Genomic DNA, 17,435 nt, shown 5'->3' with positions numbered 1-17,435 from the left:
TCCAATGCAGGCGAAGAAAAACATCTAATTTCGTTACAGACACTTCTAAATGACTCAACTGTTGATCACAAAATTAATCGGATGTTTTCGGGAAATGATAGATGGATTTTATCAAATATATGTTCCACTACTTTAAACTTAAAATGGTAAGATATCCGTTTAACTACTTCTTTGTGTGCCTTGGTAACTTCAAGTGTGTGTTCTTTAAAACGAATACCCAAGTTCCTTTTAGTTAATCCGATGAAAACTCCTTTACAGTGGCTACAAGCAATTTTGTAAAACACTGCTCTGTTTAACAATTCAATTTTTCTTTAGTGAACTGCAATCTAGTTTTGATTTGGTTATTTCTACTGGTGGAAACAATATCTCAACCAATTTTGGACGAAGGTGGTGTGCTAATAACGTATTGTATTTCACCGCTACTCTGTTCAGATCTTCTGTTATCGGAGTGAGCTTATATCGGATCTTTCGTTACTTGTTAACAATGCAATGGCTTGAATGATATTTCTATTACAGCCATTTAACCTAGCAACTTCAAAAATACAGTCCATTTTAATCTGTTTCGCTTTTCTACTGGGGGCAGTGATTCCTTTCGATGGACCATCACCCTTTTAGTATTCGTGAGTTTCCTATACACTTCAAATTCAAAATTTCTAAATTTTACTATCACAATAACAGCTAAGAACGGGAGTCTGCCGTTCTGTTCTAATTCCGATCAGTTCGGTTCGAAACCCCCAAAATATTATCCGTCAACGTAAATTATGGCGTTTAATAAAACGGCGAAAGAAATCGGAATGCTTTAGCGTCATCAAATGGATAATTTTCTACATTTTCAATACTTTATCGGCAAAAATTAACTGCAGTTTTTTCTCCCATTAAGCCCGTAGTTAAATGAAATATCAATTAATCTGTACATTGACTTACTGTTCACCTGAGAGCCTACATTAGATGACCGAGTAATAATCGTTTCTTCGTAGTACTGCTTTCCTGCACACCACCAGCACAGCCAGTTTTGATTTTCTTGTTACCCAGAGGTACATCATCATTTTCTATTTCTAGAGAACGTTTCGCTCCCTGCAATGAAATATCAGCGAAATTATGTTTTATATCAACCTAACCTACAAAAGCCGATTTGCCGTACCGTTTTATCTACAGCTGGACTAACGGACGCAAACACAAAATTTCGTCCCTTTCCAGCACTGACCGTGTTAGCTCCCTCGATCTCCGGGACCTTCACTATGCTGGCCAGCTTACTCAATGTAGCACTGTCGCGACGCAGAAAGGATGCTTTGTTACCCTGAAACAAAATTGCAGGTAACAGATTATTGGACGTGTAAAATCTCAGAAGATTGCAAGCATTTATCCCATATCTTTAGAATCAGCTTCTTTTTTCTGTTAGAATTTGATCAGCAGTTTTTGTTTGTCTCGCATAAAAAATACTCACTTGTACGGGATCCGTTTTGCTGATTAGGAAAGGCGAATCCTTTGGGGTGTTCGGTTCGCTGCTTTTTTTCGCTCGTACAATTGTTACTCTTGATTTCGATAGCAGTAGGGTTGTGCTAACTGGAGTCGAGTTGTTCTCTTCCTCGTCAATCGATTTGTCCAGCAAAGTCGTTGTGAGATCAACCTCTTCCGAATTCGGTTGTTTTTCCTTCAGTAGCAATTCACGCTCATAGCGCAGTTTTCGCCACTGAATTTCCTCCTCAATATTGGCGGCTGCATCGTCATCCGCATTCTCCTCCTCCGGCTGCTGCTTATCGTAGTCCAGACTAAAGCCAGTCTCTATATTACGCCACCGGAACTGCCTCTCGCGGCCAACCCCATCATTTTCCTCATCTTCAAAGAACATATCCTGTAGGGTCTTAACCTCTTTCTTGTCCTGTTCCAGCATTCGTCGGGCGTGAATGCGTTCCAATTCTTCGTGCAGTTGGCCCTGGTCAAATTTCTCCTCGTCCGCCAGTTCTATATCGTACCGATCGAGATCTTTCTCGTCCTCATCGGCACTGCCCCACTCCGACTCCGACAGTTCTGCTTCGTTTTCTAGGAAAGCATTTGCCACTTTTTGCTTATCTTTTTTTGTCATAACAACCTCCACTTCATTCTCCTCCGAATCATAGTCCACAAAACGTTCAGCCTGTTCTTCCTCGTTAACATCTCCGTTGTCTTCTTCGCCAGCTTCCTCATTTTCTTCATCGTCAACTTCTTCGTTATCTTCCTGTAATACATCGTCTCCCGAAGTACCCGACTCATCGTCGGAGATATTATTTCGATGCTTTCGTCTGCGTTTCTTTCTTTTTGAAGAGTCATCATCCTTTTGTTCTTCATCTGATGAAGCAATAACCAGTTTTCTTCTGGAAATGCCATTCGACGTAGGTTCACTTTGCTGCTCCGCCGGCTGCAAAGGCTCTTCAGTGCTAACGGGCTGATTTTGCGTGGCAAAAGTTCCGGAACAAAGAGCCAGCAGTTCACTCTCATCCACTGTTTGTTCATTTCGTTGCGTAAAAAGCACATCTCGAGCTGGTTTATTGCTCTCGCTGGCAAAAGAAAGATTGCCCTCCTCGGACTGCGGTCCATCACATAATGGCAGCGAGCTAGAAAAGGATTTTGTACTCTGAGTTATACCCGTTGCGGCTTGCGTTTCATTAAATCGACCGGAACAGAGTGCCGCCAAATCGTCGTCGGTTTGTGTAGCCGATACCACCGGTTCGTCAGTATCCTTCCACAACAACGCCATAGCGCAACCCGATTCCTGGTTTTTTCGGTCAGAGGCAGTAAATTTATCTGAATCTAAAAAAACAAAATAACTTAAATGTAAGTGAAATGTAGGTATTTTACGCACTGCTACGGGTACCTTCCAAAGTGGAGAACAATTCCTCAGTGTCAGTTTTTTTCAATTCTCCAGACTCGCCTGGTCGATCCGCACCATTTACTTCCGTCTCATCGTCCGAGTCTTGGAAGGCAGCTAAAATTCTAGACTTCTTTTTTTCACGCCCAACAGCTAAATCAGCTTCAGTTTCCTCTTCGCTGCTGTCGCTAGATTCGTCATATTCTTTTACCGCTTCCCCTCCGCTACCAGCGTCGGCGTCATCATCAGCACCATCCACTTCACCGGCTTCTTCGTCAATGAGAGGATTCTTTCCTTGCTCACAGGGAACCTCCTTTTCAGCGGTATCGGTTTCCGCCTCCTCATCCTCTTCGTCCAACTCATCATCGTCTACATCTTCCAGAATCTCCTCTTCGTCTTCTGCTTCTTCATTGTCCTCATCCAACTTCTTACACTGCTGCATTTCCTGCTCACGTTTGAGCCACGTTTCTCTTCGTGTTTGTTCTATCTTCTCGCGTAAAGTTTGCTTCAGTTTCAGAAAAGCTGCCCCTGGAACGGGTTCCTTTCCGTAAGGGTCCCGATCGTCTAGATTAAGCGGCATCGAAATAGTATCCATCTTTACTATCCCGTTATCGGTGTTTAGTATATTAACAGTAGATGTCGTTTTAGCTTCTTTTTTGCCTCCGGAACACCTGGCAAAGCGCTCGAACAGGATATTGACGCCGGTGGGAGTTTTCGGATGAATATCGCCAGAATCTAGATCGATCTCCATACCCATATTACCGTGCAGTGTGGGAAACAGTGGAATGCTAGTGTCGGTTGCAAGCAGTTTGGCTTTTCGCTGCGCCAAACTGGAAGCATTTTGGTCGGGGAAAACTTCGTAATCAATCGGCTGTTTCGATTTGTTCACCTCCGGTGTTTGTTTTGCCTGTCTGGATGCCAGCATTTGCTCTGCATTCGCGCATGTTTTGTTGACCAGCGCATCCAGTGCGTCGTCTTCGGAGTCGCTCACTCGCAGAGTGTCAATCATCTCTGTATCAATATTGGTACCAGGATTTAAAACGGTATCCCCAGAATTCTGGCATGCTGGCTCAGTTGAATGTTTTTCTTGATCATTGTTTACGTTTTCAATCTCAGTAATGGTCTCATTTGTTGGAGATGGAACTGAAGCTGACGCTGAAACCGGTGCGGAAGTCGACTGCTGGTCATTTTCATCCGACTGTTCAGCAGTTTCATTTTTGAAAAACTCAATAGCTTCCTTTTCTCGTTCCTCAAGCTGTTTTGCATAAATTGCGAGCTCTTCGGGAGGCATTTTGATAGCGGCAGCCGTTGTTTTGTGGATCGTGGCAGGATTATTGCCAGCTCTCTGAAGAGTGCGTCTGCTCAAAAATTCTTGCAAAGTGTGCTGCTTGGGACGATGGTAAGGAATGGATAACACTGCTTCGCGGGCCATGCGCTGGGACTCACTTTGAATTACTTTCATTTGCTCCATTGCTGCCTTAGCAGACATCTAAAAAAACAAACAAAAAACTGTATTTTGAGGTATGGAGAAATAACTACTTTTGATCTACTCGTTGTGATTTATTTTGAGATTCAGCTTCATCAAATTTGGCCTTTCTTTGTCGTGGAACGGCTTCTCCATCCTCGCTGCTGTAGGAATCACTCTGGTTGCTGGCATTGGTACCGGATCCAGATTTGGAAGCGTCTTCATCGTCGCTGAAGTTAAGGTTAAGCTAAAACATAAAAATATTATATTTTACATTTTATTGGATTCAGTTGAAATATTGTTAGTCCTTACACTTGCAAGTAAATCTTTTGGGTCCTTCTTTTTCCGACTGGCATCACGATCTTTCTTCGATTTTAACTTCTTTTTTCGTGTTTTCCCTTCATCGGGCGAAACGACGTGCGGCCTTACGTCGTCCGGGCTGGACGAGTCGGAATCAATCAACGATTTCAGTCTGTTCATCGACTGATCAATTTTTGCACCAATTTCATCAATTTCCTGATTTTGTTTTGCAACCGAATTTTCTTTTGAATCATGCCCAGACAAATTTCTTTCAGTTGTACCTTCATCACTAGAATCACTATCGATAACCTTCGTGGTTTTCAATTTCTTAATCCGTCTAGTAGATAATTCTTCTTCTTCTTCCGATTCGCTGTCGATGACTCCAGACTTTTTAGTACTTTTGTCTGGAACATTTGACTCTGCTTCTGAATTAATACATGCAGGTTCTGTTGGCAAAGTTTGTAAATCTCCCACATCTTTTTTAACGCCACTATGTTCGTCCTCATCTTCTGATTCCTCCATTCGCAGTGTGTCATGAGCATTTAGTTCTGAATCTGAGTTATAATCCGGATTTGCATATGTGTCTTCTGGGTTTCGATTCAGTTCAGCCTGCTGACTGTGGTTCTCGGTACGATGAGTTATATCTTCATCCATCACTAGACACACTGTATAAACTTTATAGGATAATACTTCATTCAATGAGCTAAACAAGAATTTCAAAATTTTGCAGAATAATAACTAATAAAATAGTTATTAGCAACTAATAAATTATTATTTTCTTCTAGTTAACGACACAAACACTCTACTTGTTTCCCGCCAGAAAGTATTTTTGTTTTCGATTTTGTGACTTGTTTTTCTGACAGCATTGCCCGCTTGACGCACACGGCACGTTGAAGTGCACTCTATTCACACTAACAGGAAAACCCGTAAACGACTGTCTGTGCGCGGACTTCAAAAGCGAAATATATTTGTCTTTCTTCTTTGCTGCCAGAAAATCTGATATCGTCAAAGGGTATCCAACTGCTGTGATTACAACGCACCTTTGAAAAAAATTACTTTTGATTATTTTATTGCTGGCTGGTGATATTTTGGCTTTTAAGCCGAAGATACCGAAACGATTTATCTCGGTTACGTAATTAAGTCGTAAAGCCACAGAGAACAGATTAACCAGGTAATTAACCAAAAGCAAGGGGTTTCCAGTAATGCGTATAAGCGCGTAGTAATCAGAGATTACTTTTGTAATCATTTGCAAATTAATTAGGTAATCAATAGTAATCAGTAGAGGAATCAATGATATATATCAATGATTACCGAGGGGATGCGCTGTGCTATCCCTCGCTATGCATTTGTCAGAGGATAACATCGCGCTTCCAAAACTGTCAACGCTTCCAAAAGTGTCAAATTTCAATGCAGTAACATAGCGAGAAAAAAAAGAAAAAAGCAAAACATCGAGTTTCTTTGTTCGATGTTGTACTCGCTGCTCTCGTTAATGGAGCATTCCCTTGATGATTACCTGATGTGGAGTAGGGTTGCCAAGTCTGAAAATTGGAAAAACCGGCCGGTCGGTCCAGCCTAGGGGTTTCCAGTAAGGTGTATAAGTGCGTAGTAATCAGAGATTACTTTTGTAATCATTTACGAATTAATTAGGTAATCAATGGTAATCAGTAGAGTAATCAATGATAATCTTAAGTAATCATTGGTAATCATGATTAATTTATAGTAATCACAAGAGATTGATTACTGGTAATCAGAGGTAATCAGTAAAGTAATCAAAAGTAACTTTTTTCGAAGGTGCGTAGTAATCATTGCTGTTGGAAACCCCTTGGGTCCAGCCTTCAAAAATGCGGGGGGGTTGCGGCAGCATATTAGAGGATTTGCCTGGAGTAACCAGCACAGAGAGAAAGTGCAAGTCGATTGACAGTTGTAATTCGCAATGACGGCACCGCACGACCTCTTTTCCACTTACAGAACTGCCCGCAGCGGAATGCGTGAAAATTATTTCCGACATATTTCTGTCTTTTGCACTCTTTAACAAATCGCTATTGCGCTTCTCGCATACTCGAAACTAATGTAGGTGTCTCCACTGCGGCGCCGTCATAGCGAATGGGATGAGCAGTCAGTTGTGGAGATAGCGAACGGCAGGACATCACAGTCGCAACCACAACGAACAATGAATGGATTATTGAAGATAGCTAATTTTATAGTGACAACTACTTGCTTCTGGCCAGGGATACCAGACTTGCAGATTTGTCTGCAAATTCCAGATTTTTGGAACGGTCTTGCAGATCATTATAAATTTGCAGATATTTGCAGTTTTTCTGACTTTTATTGTTTTGGTGCAGATTTTTATTCGAAGCTCTTTAAACTTTCACAGACTTCCTAAAAAAGTGTGCAGATTTTCGCAGATTATTTTTAAACCAGAAAATTCGAGTAGCCGGAAAACTGCTCGATTTTTTCGGTTTTCGAGCAGTTGCAGACATTTTTTTAGAAAATATGGCATCTCTGCTTCTGGCGCTAGTGGACAATTTAATGTATATTACAGCCAGAAGCAAGGTATTGTCACTGCTAAACTGACTATCTTCAATGATCCACTGCTCAGAATTGCTAATAAATTTATCAGAAAATTTAACAAATCAGGTAAAAGTACAAATCCGGCTTCACATGTCGGAAAACCGGCCTTTTTGCCGGATTGACCGGTCACCGGTTTTGCAAGTGAAAACCCGGTCGGGCCGACCAAAAAGCGGCCACTTGGCAACCCTAATGTGGAGTAAGAAGGAAACTTCCTAAGAAGTTGTGCCTTGATAATGCAAGAGCTCCGCAATAGTCAGGGGTGTGAAATTATGAAAATTTTGCGGACAAACATCCATGGATGGGGACAATTTGGAACCAGCCAGCTTACCGAAAATAACAGCTAATATTAGTTAAATTATAGCTAAGAGGCTGTGTTTAACTGCTTTCTAACTAGTTTCATTTGTTTTAAAATGAATCAACCTTTAAGTAGGCACCTGAACCAAAAGTACCAAAACCAATGAGTGGGACATGTACAATGTATGTAGTTTGACAGCCACAACACCCCGCTGGCAATAGCAGAGCAGATGCGCTGAACTTTCAGGTTCAGAGTTACAAAAGCGGCAGGTATCGGATGATACCTTGCCGATATTCATTAAATGATAACGAGCGGGGCTGTGTCCTGTTAGGAGTCCCGTGATTATGCGTAGTTCACTACGAGTTAAATGGAGTAGTTTTTTAGCTACTGCATGGTTTGGGTAGATAAACTGTTTGGCTTGACTACAACCTTGTGTTTGATTCTAACGGGATGCTATTTCTAGCTTTTTCCATGTCATCAGTTCGCCTTTCACGGCGGATGTGGAGGTGCCCAGAAACGGTTCAGGACCAATAAATTGCTGAGCTGATCCTTGTCTTGCTAGGTTGTCAGCAAATTCATTGCCCTCGATTCCGCAGTGACCGGGCACCCACAGTAATAAAACTTTGTTTTGGCGGGAGAGCTCCCTCAATGCTGTGCTGCATTCCCAAACTAATTTGGACACGCATTTGGCGGACTGGAGTGCCAGTAGTGCTGCTTGGCTGTCCGTGAAGATACCGATTTTCGCAAGCCTGTACTTTCGCCTGTACTGACCTGCATGTCCAGATAGCCGAAGTTGCTTTCTTAACAGCATAATCTAGGTGGGCAGCCCAGTTCTGTTTTTTATCGAGAATTATTCCGAGGTGTTTGACTTCATTACTGAAGCCCAGTCTGACACCATTCTGTATAGGGGGAGCAATGGTATGTTTCCTTCGCCTAGTGAATGGTATAACGACTGTTTTGGTGGGGTTAATATTAACTCCCTCTTGTGAGCACCATAACATGGTGGTGTTTAGAGCTCCGTGCAAGCGACTAGACAATACTGCGTCAAAATTTCCTCTGACGATAAGTACAACGTCGTCGGCGTAAGCAATGGTGTCATAACCAAGCTGTGATAGCTTGTGAAGGAGTGCGTCGGCCACCAGTGACCAGAGCAGGGGGGAGAGAACTCCTCCCTGTGGACATCCTTTGATCACCGAAATCGTGAAAGACGTATCTCCCAATGACGCTATAATTTCTCTGCTCGAGAGCATTGCTTGAATCCTGCTTATTGTAGTGTGGTCGATTCTCTTTTGACAGAGAGCCGTATTAATTGACGCGAAGGACGTGTTATCGAAATCGCCTTCAATATCAAGAAAAGCACAAAGTGCTGTCTCTTGATATTTGAACGATTTCTCAATGAACGTCACTAAGCACATTAGACACAGCACATTAGCACACGAACCACATTAGATTGGCCTTTAATGAAAAAATATGCTGGTAAATCATGGTTCCATTTTCCCGGAGATATGCTAGTTCGCGGTGGGTTTTTTTGACGTCATAAGTAGGAGATGAAATAAAACTAGAAACACGACTAGAAATCTGCTTAATTAACTGCGCAAAAGTTATCCATTTTATTTGTAGTCACTAATAATGACTTTTACACTATCCTATAGAGCGCTGGTTTACGCCCCACACTACGGACCATCCGCTGTCGGTTCTACCGGAACTCTAAAATGGTCATTTGGAATTCTTTTCGAAAACATGGCAAATGGGGTATCAAATGACAGGATTTTTCAACACGAGCTCTTTAGTTGACATTTGGATGTATTCTGAGCCGATGTTGACATCGGTCCTTTTGTTATCCCAACTATAAAGACTAATAATCCGGTCCGATTTGGCTCTGTTCAGGTTCCGAAACCGGAACAGCGCCAAATTGGATCGGATTAAAGTCAGAATAACAATGTTCGTGCCGATTTTTAACCGGACCGGACCGGAACCCGGACTTCAATTTTCGTTCCGATGTCAAACACTACTGTAGGGATCCAAAATAGGTTGGTTCCCGTACAGTATTTCTGTTCATATTTACACATATTAACAATTGTTTTAGTGACCACATTCGATTATGAAAACGACAATAAGAGTTCAATATTTCCGTTTGCAAAAATAAGCCCATTACCGTTATTAATCGTCAATGGTCATTGACCAGCAAACCCTATAACTGAAAGCAGGTTCATAGCGGGCTTACGCAAATAGTGCCGTTGTGCTCTTGGTTCTTGAACTCGATGCAATTTTTACAACGAGCGCAACTTTCCTGCGTGACTCAATAAGCATATATCGGCTTTTAATTTAATTACCCTCGTTGTAAATTATAATGTTTATAATCACATCAAATTAATCATAATAGCGACAAGCAACAGTATACGGAGAAACGCACTGCAAATGTGGTGCAAAAGTTTCGCTAAAAATTACGCATAACCAGTTAGCTCGCGAAATGATGCATTTTTAAGTGTTTTGTTACCATTTCAACCAGTCAGTTACTATACCTAGCCCTACAGCCCGAGGGCACGCTTGAATTTCGTTGTTTGCACATTCGTTAAACCACTTGTGCCAACTGCATTTTACGATCCGAAGTGCATAAAATTATGCAGTAAGTGACAAGCATTTAATATTTTAAAAAGGCCATTCGCTTGATAAACCAGCGATAGTTGCGAGTATGTATATATTCATTAGAGTTTTATGAACTCAAGTTGCGGTATCTGATGGAAAGCTTTTTTCAATAACTCTGCTTTCGTTCCGTTGGGCATTTCAAGGAATCACTACACATTTGTGGGCCATTATGATATATCCAAGTGCCTCAGTTAGGCCATTTCGATAGCATGGGCCTTGCAAAAGCTCTAGTTCACATAAACCATTGTTTTGTTTTACATCTTTTACATAGTACTTGCAAGATTAGCAAGGTAATAGCTTTTTCAGTTTATTTTATGGCTACTGTTGAAATAAAACAAATACAAAAAATGCTCCAGTATATGCAGTCCCATATTTCTAAGAAGCTGTTGGAAATGCTTTGACACATTAATGTAGAATAAAATTTCGTCCTTCAAATTGAGCCTAGAATATCACTATAAAAACAAGTTGTTTCTGTGTAAAGAGCAGTACTCTTTGGAAAGGTTCTTTATCAAGAGTTGCAGTTTTCTGGACCATCGATCTAGATGTTTCAAAAATTTCCAGTTGGTCTTCTAATAGCATTTGCTATCCTAAATGTAGCACCCACGACAGAAGCAACTTTTGTATTTTTTTACAATTATATTACTTTAAGAGAAACGCTAAATAGTTTTTCGTTTCGCTCTTTAGGACATAATCTACGATATCTTTAATGCACTGTTTGAAAGCTATGAATACGAAAGTGATGAACAGGTTTTCAATATCAAAGGAAACACCACGATAACGGTAATCTGCGACGAAAAATGTGAAATAATGTGCATCAACTGTACTAAATTCAACGGAGAACCAATGTCAACTACAACGGGAATGCCCACATCGGTTACGACAACAACGGTGCCGCCACCAGCATCTACATCGACAACAACGATGGCAGCGACGACTACAGGAACAATGACACCAACCACGACAACGTCACAGGCACCAACAACGACAATGTCACCGGCACCAACAATGACAACGACAACCTCCCCGGGACTAACAACGACGTCGTCGATTACGACAATGATGTCTCCGGCAACGACAACAACGTCACCAGCAACGACAGCCATGTCGTTGGGGTAGAACCATAGAACCATCGCGATTTTTCAGTTTTGTAGCCCGTGTCATCTATGTACAAACATTGTGAATCTTATTTCTGTGACTGCTAACTGGTCATTGTTAAGTTGGCCCGAACCAAGTGACAAAATTCTGAAAGAGAAACAAAGTGTTTTTTTTTAATTGAGCGTCCCTCCACGTGAATGTCCACTTCATCCCCATTCTTTTCAAACCCTCTTTTTGTCCACAACCACTTGTGCATCTGTTATCGATACGAAAATTCGCATAATGCAAAATAAAATTAAGCCTTTCTTCCTTATTCTTATCCTTTCCGCCCCATTTCGTTTAGGACACGCTCTCTTTAGTCAATTCCCGTGTGCCGATTCCTTTCCCAACAAACATTTTTGTTTAAGAAAAACTTATTCAACTATTGTACAGCTAATTCTTGTAGAACAAGTGCTTGATAAGTAATTATACAACAAAAATGTTACTTGGGTTATTTCAAGGACCAGGTATAATTATATCAAATTTGATGAAGAACCGTTCCAGTGTTCCTGAGTTATGGGTAAAGTGGTGCAGAACGCACCTTTTAAGCAAAACATCATTTTGCAGAGCTACGGTGTGTTTGTTCCATGTTTTTGACGTAGGACTACGTCTTACGGCAAGGTTTGGTTGGATAGGGTGTCATTCCGAAAAATCTTTCTTGGAAAGTGGTCAAGTTTTGAACGGTAATAGCTTAGCGGTTTTCCGATCGATTTTCAATATTTTTGCACCAATCGCTCGGAACATCTTCTACGCGTTGGCTCAAATAAAGAATGCTATTAATTCGTAAGTGTACACTATTGAAAAATTGAAAATAATGAAGCATTATCCAACCAGATATCCACGCATCCTGATTGGTTGGAAAAGACGTCATCAAAGTTTAAACGTATTTTTTTTTGCAAAAATGTGACAAAAACTTCCCGTCCGAACAGGTCGGGACAATTCTTTACGACGTTCAAACCTATACCAATTTGATATCTATGCTTGGGAAGTACGCCGGAGGGAGAAACCACCCGCCTTCTTCAACCAATATTATCGTTTGAACACAATGTGTTAAATTTTAACCTAGTCCAATTTGATGTCCATGATGACAATTTGATTAAACTATAAAACCAGCCTTTTTCTTCAAACGAGTTTATCTTTAAACATTGAATCTAGCCCAAATTGATGTCCTGGAAGTGAAATGTCATAAAAAAGTGAGTAAGTCGCTTAGAACATTGTTACAGGCTCAATTTAAAGCGTCGATGACACTGAGCGAGTTTTTAGGTTGCTAGTAAGCGAGTTGGCGAGTAGATCGTGAACTCGCCCTGTGTCATCATTCACACTAGCTGACTAACAGATTGTTTGCTAGTAGCGAGTAAAGTTGAATGCTGCTCAACTTTACTCGCTACTCGATGGCGTGTGCGCTTGTTGGCTAGCACACTAGCTGTGTGGCATCATAAATGCGAGTAACTAGCGACGCAGCGAGGCGGTTTTTAAATTATTAATTTTATAGCACCAGAAATGCCAAATATTTTTACAAATTTTGAAATTGTAAATGCAATGTGAATTAATTGAAGTAATTTCTCGTAATACTTTATATTTATCAATTAAACATCTATGAAGAAGTTAGAATTAAATAATATAAGATAACTCTTATGTAAATTGTACATTGTGTATGTTGAACTTGATCGTTTATCTAGCAACGATTTGTTTGTATGACCGGCATCGTTGCCTAATACGTTTTAGATTTATCAAAACCCCTCGCATACTAGCTTACTTGCCGATTTGTGTGTCATCATGACTCGCGCATTCGCTAACTCGCCCACTCGTGAAATCGCTGACTAGCAGCTTACAAACTCGTCCAGTGTCATCGACGCTTAAGGAACAGCTTACCTCATTGATTACAATTGCGGAACATTCATTTCATAGTTCATGGCACACTGTGGCCCACCTTTTTGACATTTAAATTTTGAAATGTTAGAAATTGGCAGCCCTGCCAATGTTTGTTATTGTCAAAACGATCAAAACAGTCTGGCTGGGCGCAGGCGAGTTTGGCAGGTTTCACACGATCAGCACCTTAGCGGCACAGTAAGGGACAGACTGAACAAAATTTCTATGAATGAGGTGAACGGAATGTTCTCAGCGACTTACCCTTGGGTAACCCTTTCCTTTTGCCAGATTGTATCCATATAGGTACTGCAAGACTTTGTTCGGAACTGTTGTTTTACACGGAAACAATTCTCAAAGCAAGGAAAATCAACGACTCACGCTATGTCCGAAGGCACTTATAATTTAACTTTCATGCACCTCAGATTTCTCTTCACAGGATGTTAGTATTGGTCTTACTTACTTACTTAATTGGCCTAACGTCTTACGACAAGGTCTGCGCAGTATAATTTCTCCATTTATTTCGGTACATGGCAGCTGATCTCCAGTTCCGCGGGCACCCAATGCTCGCCAGATCTCGCTCCACCTGGTCTTGCCACCTCGCCCGCTGTGCCCCTCTTCGTCTTGTTCCTACCGGATTTGATGCGAAAACCATTTTTGCAGGATAGTTGTCCGGCATTCTAGCAACATGTCCTGCCCAACGAATCCGTCCAGCTTTAACCACTTTCTAAATACTCGGTTCGCCGTAGACGCGCGAGCTCGTGGTTCATTCTTCGCCTCCATACACCGTTCTCTTGCACTCCGCCAAAGATGGTTCTTAGCACCCGCCGTTCGAAAACTCCGAGTGCTCATAGGTCATCTTCGAGCAGTGTCCACGTTTCGTGCCCGTAGAGGACAACCTATTCTAATTAGTCTAATTAGCGTTATGTACAGTGTGCACTTTGTACGGGGGCTCAAATTGTTCGACCGCAAGTGTTTGTGGAGTCCGTAGTAGGCCCGACTTCCGCTGATAATACGTCTTTTAATCTCACGGCTGGTATTGTTGTCCTCTGTTGCCAGTGAGCCAAGGTATACGAACTCGTCGACTACCTCAAACTCATTCCCGTCGATTACCACGATACTGCCTAAACGGGCCCTGTCGCACTCAGTCCCACCTGCCAGCATATACTTCGTTTTAGACGTATTTATCTTCAATCCAATCTTCTCTGCTTCGCGTTTTAGTCTGGTGTACTGATCTTCCACCGCCTCAGATGTTCTGCCGACAGCATCCACGTCGTCAGCAAAGCAGATAAATTGACTGGATTTATTCAAAAAATCGTGCCCCGCATTTCGATCGCCGCTCGTCTTATCACTCCTTCAAGCGCAATGTTGACTACCAGGTAAGAAAGACCATCTCCTTGTCGAAGTCCCCTGCTAGCTTCGAATGGGTCCGACAATCCACCCGAAATTCTAACACAGCACTGAATCCCATCCATCCTAGCCATGATAAGTCTAGTAAGCTTGTCCGGAAAACCGTTTTCGTCCAAAATTTTCCATAGCTCTTCGTTACGCTATCATATGTGGCTTTGAAATCGATGAACAGGTGGTGCGTGGGGACACGGAATTCGCGGCACTTCTGGAGGATCTGCCGCAGGGTGAAGATTTGGTCCGTTGAAGACCGACCCTCCATGAAGCTGGCCTGGTAACTTCCCACAAATCTATTGGCTATTGGCGATAGTCGATGAAAGATGACTTGGGACAGCACTTTGTAGGCGGCATTCAGGATAGTGATTGCTCTGTAGTTCTCACAATCCAGCTGATACCTTTTCTTGTAGATTGGGCAGATAACCCCGTCTTTTCACTCCTCCGGTAGTCGGTCCGTATCCCAAATCTTGACAATCAGTTGATGCAGACAGCCGGCCAATTTGTCCGGGCTCATTTTGATAAGTTTCGCTCCAATGCCATCCTTTCCCGCTGCTTTGTTGTTCTTCAGCCGCTGGATGGCTTCTTTAACTTTCCTTATCGATGGGGGTGGCACATCCTCCTTGCTTGCTACACCAATGTGGTGAATTCCTCCACTATGATGGTCTTCCGCCTGCACGCCATTCAGGTGTTCATCGTAGTGCTGCTTCGTCAGTCAAGATACCTCCATCTTTATCTCTGCACATTTCGGCCCGTGGCACAAAGCCTTTGCGGGATTCGTTGAGTCCCTGATAGAACTTCCGTATGTCGTGAAAGTGATACAGCTGTACGAGTTCTTCGCACTCCTTCTCCTCTTGGTGGCGCTCCTTCTCCTTAAAGAGCCGGGTTCGCTGTTTCCGCTTCTGTTTGTATCGCTCCACATTCTGACGGGTGCATTTGTATCCGCGCTTCGTTCTTCTCAGCCAATATCTGCTGGAATTCCTCGTCAAACCATTCGTTACGTCGATTTGGTACCACACGGCCTAGAACGTTCTCCGCAACGTTCATCCAGCTCACCCTCTTCCGGAAGCGCGGTTTCAAGAGATAACGCGTAGCTTTCGGCGACATCCGGTTGCTTCAGTCGCGCTAGATAATACCGTGGCGGGCGGCGGTATCGTATGTTGTGAACAACAGATAGTTTTTGACGTATCCTTACCATCACTAGGTAGTGATCCGAATCGATGTTAGCGCCCGCAGAGGTTCTGACGTCGATAATGTCTGAAAGTTGCCGACCATCTATCAGAACGTGGTCGATTTGTGATTCTGTCTGGTTGGGTGATCTCCAGGTGTACCGATGGCAGAGGTTATGCTGGAAGAAGGTACTACGTATGGCCATGTTCTGTAACCTTTGGTTACATATTTTATAGAAAATTAGCTCTGCCAATTTAAAAATTTTATTTCAATCTGCTCATAATTCCCAGTCCTTCCCAAGCTGTCGACTGTTTGAATGATAGCGCTCCAAACCTTCGGGTGGAGCGGTCACTCACACGGGAAAGCTTGTTCGGTCGTATCTAAAACATCATGAGTAAGCTGTCTACTGAGTGGGTATATCCCTCCAAGTCTGTCGCTTTGCGATGGACGGACGGGTCACTCACTTGGGAAAGCTCTCTCTGGTATAGACAGGTTTAAGAAAGTTGTCAACGAGGTGAGCGATATCCCTCCAAATCTGTCGCATCGTGACCGGGACGGACGGGTCGCTCACGGCGGAAAGCTTTCTCAATAATCTGCAAGAAAAATGGTGATGCGATCGACTGAAGGAGTTATATCCCTCCACGTCTGGCGTTTCACGTCTGGGACGGAGGGGCAATTCTCTCGGGAAGGACTTTTCTAATACAATCGGAAGATTCCTCTGCAAGTGTGATAACCCTCCACGTCCATTAGACGGAGGGATCCCCCCTACAGGGTTGCTCACAGATACCATTAGGAATACGACCAATGTATTCGAGGCCATAGGTTATTATCCAATAAATTATTTTGGCCAGGACAAAAGATCGTTAAAAATTGGAATACCTTAAAAGATTCCACGCTCCAACTGCGCAAAAGGCAAAAAATATGGTGTAAAAGGTATTATGCCGCCTTAAGTTCTACAAATCTGCTCTCTCCCAAAAGCTGAGGAACTAGCCAAACAATCCGCTTCTAAACAGCTATAAACGCCAAACTGTTTTACTGTTTTTCGCTGCTTAAAGTGGGTTTACTTCTTTTATAAGTTAAACTACTTTTTTGTACTTTTCGCAATTCGGCTGGCAGCAAAAATGTATTTCAATTATCGACTGCTTTAGGTGTAAAGGTATTCTCACTATCTGACCTGCAGATGCCGACGGGCTCAAGCTGGAAGTCGAACCTTCTTTTCCCTCCGAAAGACGCTTCGTTCAAGAGGCATACGCCGTCGCACAAAGCTGACGATGTACAAAACGTTAATCAGACCGGTAGTCTTCTACGGACTTTAAACAGACTTTAGCCGGCTTTCTACGGACTTTCTACGGACGACTGTGCAGTAAAATTCGGTTTCTTCAAGAACTTCACCGGCGCCAGAAATAGAGAGGCCCAACGTGCTAGATTCTTTGACCGCGTTAAAGCCGATTTGGGTGTGTCGAGACGCCCAACGAATTGGCGACGAGTAGCCCAGCACCGAGCACAGTGGTTCTCTGCTGCTAAAGATAGGTAAGAAGTAAATAAGATACGTTCCAATTTTTTTAACTTTTTATTAAGAATATTTACTGGCTGCATAAAGGTTAAAGACATGTTGACTAAGCGGCTAGAAAAGTATTGCAAACCTATTTAACATTAATAAAATAATAATGTCAGCGTTACGAAACCCGGCAATTTAAAACCCCGTAAAAACCTCTGTTAAGTTTCGTTGCGGCTTCGAAAGC

The 17,435-nt window shown here is 42.4% G+C and overlaps 1 protein-coding gene across 1 annotated transcript; it reads right to left on the bottom strand.

Moving 5' to 3' along the window:
- Positions 1-885: 885 nt before the first annotated feature.
- Positions 886-5,316, bottom strand: LOC128741275 (claspin). The gene is made up of 6 exons (XM_053836970.1): positions 4,623-5,316; positions 4,396-4,557; positions 2,852-4,334; positions 1,445-2,787; positions 1,142-1,297; positions 886-1,074 (listed from the first exon to the last, which is right to left on the bottom strand). The coding sequence occupies exons 1-6, from the start codon at positions 5,262-5,264 to the stop codon at positions 940-942; spliced, it is 3,921 nt and encodes a 1,306-aa protein (XP_053692945.1). The 5' UTR covers positions 5,265-5,316; the 3' UTR covers positions 886-939.
- Between the last annotated feature and the right edge of the window lie 12,119 nt (positions 5,317-17,435).

Source organism: Sabethes cyaneus, chromosome 1, assembly GCF_943734655.1.
Source record: "Sabethes cyaneus chromosome 1, idSabCyanKW18_F2, whole genome shotgun sequence".
NCBI classification, from domain to species: domain Eukaryota; kingdom Metazoa; phylum Arthropoda; class Insecta; order Diptera; family Culicidae; genus Sabethes; species Sabethes cyaneus.
Note: the sequence above shows the minus strand (reverse complement) of the source record. Positions and strands in the feature narration are given on the sequence as shown.

What these genes read in the sequence shown, in the direction of transcription:
- LOC128741275 (XM_053836970.1), bottom strand. Translation starts at nt 5,264, where the DNA reads ATGGATGAAGATATAACTCATCGTACCGAGAACCACAGTCAGCAGGCT. An exon ending in CAAAAGATTTACTTGCAAGT is followed by an intron (nt 4,558 to 4,622) that starts GTAAGGACTAAC and finishes TTTATGTTTTAG; the next exon opens with CTTAACCTTAACTTCAGCGA. An exon ending in GTCCAGCTGTAGATAAAACG is followed by an intron (nt 1,075 to 1,141) that starts GTACGGCAAATC and finishes ATTTCATTGCAG; the next exon opens with GGAGCGAAACGTTCTCTAGA.